The following is a 5,000-nucleotide window of genomic DNA, read 5'->3' as shown; positions in this document are numbered from 1 at the left end:
ACATCTGAGGAGATGGAAACAGAGATGCTTTGACTTTTCTGCTTGAAAAATAACTGAAATTATTAATCCATTATTAAAACAGTCGATGTTCAGTTAACCAACTGGTGACTAAATTGACTAATTATTTCAGCTCTAATTCTGCTACACATTTTACACATATGACATATGATCAGCTTATATAATATGAAGTGATGTTTTTGAAAAAAAAGAAATTCTCAACAGCATCTTAAGTAGTTTCAAACTGGCTTCAACTAAACCAATGTCAACAAGACTGAATACTTCCTCCACCACTGGTTATAGCATATAGAGTGATAAAAACATCCCTGTTACAAAAGATTCTGGCTGCAGTCAAAAGAGTTGTTCCCCTATTTGACATCCTGTAAACTTGCTGTCTGTGTTGATATTAAATTCCGGTACATCCAGTATGTACATCAGAGCTTCCTTCCTTCTTCTTCCGTTAGGTGACCTTTGGTATAGATTTCAATATTCATAAACACTAAGTGAGAAATTGCCTACCTCTTGCCACTATTTGGGAATGCCAGTGTGTGAAGCTGCGTATTACAATGATTTCCTTGTATTTTAAGTCATTTATAAAGAAAAAAATCACAACTATTCACTGTTGATTTTCCCTGTTTTATATCGTACAGTGAATATCTTTGGGTTTTGGACCGAAATGTTTGAAAAAATGTAATTGAAAGTGAAAATAATCCTGACTTGCTGATACAATCATTATTAAATTGTGGCAAATCTTCTTAACATCTCTTATACTTCTTTTCCCTCTCCCCATCCCTCCCTCATCCTCCGCAGCACTGATTACATGTCTCACTTCGAGCCGCGGGACCTGAAGGCCTTCTCCGTCGAGCCGCTGCTCATCTATCCCACCCACTACACCGGAGAGCCGGGCTACATCAGCGACACGGAGACCTCCACCATCTGGGACGACGAAGCCGTGGCCACAGACTGGGACCGGCAGCATGCCCGCAAGACGGCCCAGCAGGGTCGCATCCGGCCTGTGGCCCAGAACAGCGTCACTGGAGACTCGCCGCCTCCTGCAGCTCGAGCATCACGTGACGAACTCTGATACAGAGACCAGAGACTCACAGAGAAAGACTCGTGTTGACGAATATACCATGTACACACAGTGAATGTCACGTGTACACTCACTTGAAAAGACACTTGAACTACAAGCCGAGATACTGTACATGCATTTACACACATACACATCACACACACACACGCACGCACACACACACACACACGCTGGTATCCACATGGATAAAAGGAGAACTGAAATGTCAATCTAATCTGCTGTGTGATGAGAGGGCACTGAGGAGTGGAGGAAGAGGAAGAAGAGCAGAATCTAGGACGGGGGCCAGCCGGCCTTTGACAAAAGCTTTATTTATTCCCCATGTGCCTCCTCATGTGGAGACAGTTAACGGCCTAAGAAAACTTAAGCAACACATGGAAGACAGCTAACATCATTTGCAGGACATGAAACTAAAAAAAACATTCTCACAAATCAATTTTTCTATTGTTTAAAAAGATTATTGTTATTTAAAAAGAACAGATGTGTTGTTTTTTTTTTATATGGACAGCCAAGGAATAAAAGAATCTTAACGCTGTCTGAAAAAACTCTGAAGTATGTGCGTGTGAAACTGTGTAAAACTGTGTGTACCAGCATGCACGCGGACACACATACATGCATATAAATGAAGAACTGAGCGTGAAAGAGGGAGGCTGATAGTGTCACGGCTTCAGATGATGTTAGACACGCACGCGCACACACACACACACACACACACACACACACACACACACACACACACACACACACACACACACACACTGAGAGTACACCCCTTTCATTCCAAGCAGCAGGGCAGTAATGGATGTTATTAGGGCCCAGTGTTTCTGTCATGGCAGATATCTCACTTGCACAGCAGGCTGGTCCTGCTACTAAGCATTGCAGAACAGCAGATAATACAGTAGTACATTACATGTAGCCTGCAGGGTGTATGACGTGCAGTTTCATCCACTTCAGACCCCCGCTTTGTTAAATATGGATTATTGAAATGTTCATGTCCTCAACATAGGCTGTTCCTCGTTCAGTTATGGTGCTGGACTGAACCAATAAAACAACTTCTCTATTTCTGTGTTTTGACTCACTCTGCAGCATAAACTGACACAGATGTTGCCTATCTTCTTACAGTCATTTAGATTATTATTGGATTATTGGGATTGCATAGAGTTTGGAGACGGAAACAGATGATAAGATCCCAGGCCACATTCAAACCCATGACAGCAAAGCAACAACAAGAAATGCACTGCACTCTCTGTGTGGGACTTGAATAGGGCTTTCATTAACTAATGTATATTATTGTTTAACCGGTTGAAAAGCAAGCATAAACTTGCTGCAACTGTTCCCATGACCTTCTGATGTTTCCTAGCGTGGAAGACAAAGAATTTTCCTTCCTTAAACCTCCTGAAAACAAGCCTCGTAGCGTTAAATGAAATGGTGGTAAAACATGAAAGACGCTGCAACCTTCCAATAAATCCGGAGGTTTGAGTGGTGATCATGTCGCTGGAGGACAGTCAGTGGGTGTGTTGGCTCCCACCGTTCACTGGCTGAGTGAAATTCTGCTCACTGTTTTATAGTTCCTGTCTGCTGCGGGATCTGACAGGGAGAGGGATGGAGAGGTGGGGGGAACGGGTGAGTAGGGAGTGGAGGTTGTGGGGCAAAGGGTGTTGGTGGAGGTTATATGTGATGTGGTGAGGTAGGAGCTGAAAGAGAGAAAGTGTTGAAGGGTGAAGAGGATTGTTAAACACAAAGGAAATCTGTTTAAATATTATTATCCTGCAGTTGGGTTGAGATGTGAGACAAAACTTTAAGATAATTCCTTTGCTATTAGGTGTTTTTCTTATTTGATTCGTGCTATCGCTAATCCTGCTTAAACACTGAACAAGCCTTTCTTATTATTGCTGTTATGCTGAAGAAAATAGTTCCTTTATAATTCCTTTATTTGCAGGTTTGTTTCCTCAGATATTCTCCCTTTTCAACGCTGCAAAAGATGCAAAGAGAAAGATTATGCTGCCATCTGCTGGTCACACGTGGAATGGCAGCTGGACTGTTGTACTTTTTTCTGTTTTGTCGGGCCTGTCAAATATCACACCTCATATAATCTAATATAATATAGTATATATCATGACTGACAGGAGACTTTGATCAGGCAACTTGCTGGGGAATACTCTGTATCTGTCAAACACATATACACACACACACATACACACACACACACACACACACACACACACACATATTATCCTTAAACAACTAATGGTTTCTCAGTACTACTAGTACTACTAGTAAGACAAAAGGATTAAGCTTTTAATGGACGAGTCTGTCCACAGATACAGTTTGGATTTGACAGTCACACATCACACATCACTCCTCCTCCTTCTCCTCCTCCTCCTCCTTCTTCTTCTTCTTCTTCTTCTTCTTCTTCTTCTTTTTCTTCTTCTTCTTCATCTTCTTCTTTTTCTTCTTCTTCCTCCCTTTCTCATCTGCAGAACAGAGTAATGCTGGTATTTTATGGAGGGATTCTGCCTTCAGGTAAGAGAAATGTTACAATACCTGATACAGAATTATTATTTCAGGACGTAAATGTGACAACAAACATCTTTTAACTGTATATTTGCTGGAGAGACTGTGTGCTTTCAGGTTTACTCCTAGACTGTTGGAGATTAAATATTGACACACAGTATCAATAATATGTTAGCCTTGGGAGTTCTAGAGGAACACTGTCTGTCTAATTCCTCGACCTACATTCACGTGTGTGTGTGTAAGGGTGAAAACTCATGTTTGCAAGCTTTTATGTTTCTCTGTTATTGTGTGTGTGTGTGTGTGTGTGTGTGAGTGTGTGTGTGTGTGTGTGTGTGTGTGCGTGTGTGTGTGTGCGAGTGTGTGTAACAGACACACACACACACACACACACTAACACATACAGGCAGGTTGTGTTTTTCGATGGTTGATTCCAGGCAACTCATTTTCCCGCTGTATGAAAATCAACCAGCAGAGGAGTTATGTCTGAGTTATCTTTCTTTATTCAGTCAAAGTCGTGCAATTGAAGTGCAGACTTCAAATCATTAAACACAGACATGATGTTCACTGATGTTGATATTGATTCACATTAATATTAATGTAAATCACTGATGAGTTGCAGTAAATTGGATCAAGCTATCACTATGCTTGTCATGTAATCATTTCTTTTACATTTGATACCTTTACACAACATCTAATAATCATTTGGCTTGAGTTGGAAAACATCAATGTAGAAGTCTATGATGTGAAGCAATTATTAAACAATAATGAGTGTGTTGTCAAAGCTCATACCTGACCTTGTATAACATGATTCAACCTTTCAAATCATAAAGTATATTATATCTGATACTAATTGTTGAACATGTCACAGAAATCTCAGGTGATTAATTGATCTCCCCCACACCTTTGTCCTGTCAGATGTTCCTACACTCCAAGGTCAATACAAAAACCAAACTATTGGGTTTTATCAAACAGATGTATACACTACTGGTGTCTAGTTTCAAAAGTGGTGACTCAAAATTACGACCAACATCGCAAAAAGTCTTTTCAGTTGCGTAGAATTGGATGGATCAGGAAGTCCAGCATGAAACATCACTGGAAAGCAGCAGAGTTTGACCTCTGGAGATGATCATGTAGTATGACATTTGGAGGCACACGGACCAAAAGGTCACGAGTAGGACAAAGTGTCATAGGACTACAGATTCCTCTGTCTTGAAAGAGCAATGGTTCTCAGCTGTGAGCCCCAAAAATAAAGCAATGTCTACTTGTGACTTGTTGTCACAGGCTGCATGAGTTATCACAAGCGTAAGTGGAAATTGATTCCCAACCTGTTTTATGCGGATACGTTTCAGAGGCCCAGAGAGGTAAAATGATCCTATACTTTTAAAAAAAAAGAGCTCTT

The 5,000-nt window shown here is 40.9% G+C and overlaps 1 protein-coding gene across 1 annotated transcript in view; it reads left to right on the top strand.

The window, feature by feature from the left end:
* The window catches only part of colgalt2b (collagen beta(1-O)galactosyltransferase 2b), a 23,443-nt gene extending 21,296 nt beyond the window's left edge, over positions 1-2,147 (top strand). The window contains exon 12 of the mRNA XM_023407973.2: positions 808-2,147. Coding sequence (XP_023263741.1) covers positions 808-1,081 — 274 coding nt within the window. The 3' untranslated portion in view covers positions 1,082-2,147. The remainder of the gene's footprint in view (positions 1-807) is intronic.
* The last annotated feature ends 2,853 nt before the right edge of the window (positions 2,148-5,000 follow it).

The sequence above is a fragment of the Seriola lalandi genome, unplaced genomic scaffold, assembly GCF_002814215.2.
Source record: "Seriola lalandi dorsalis isolate HSWRI2012SDOR001 ecotype SW California unplaced genomic scaffold, Sedor1 jcf7180002054353, whole genome shotgun sequence".
NCBI classification, from domain to species: Eukaryota; Metazoa; Chordata; class Actinopteri; order Carangiformes; family Carangidae; genus Seriola; species Seriola lalandi.
Note: the sequence above shows the minus strand (reverse complement) of the source record. Positions and strands in the feature narration are given on the sequence as shown.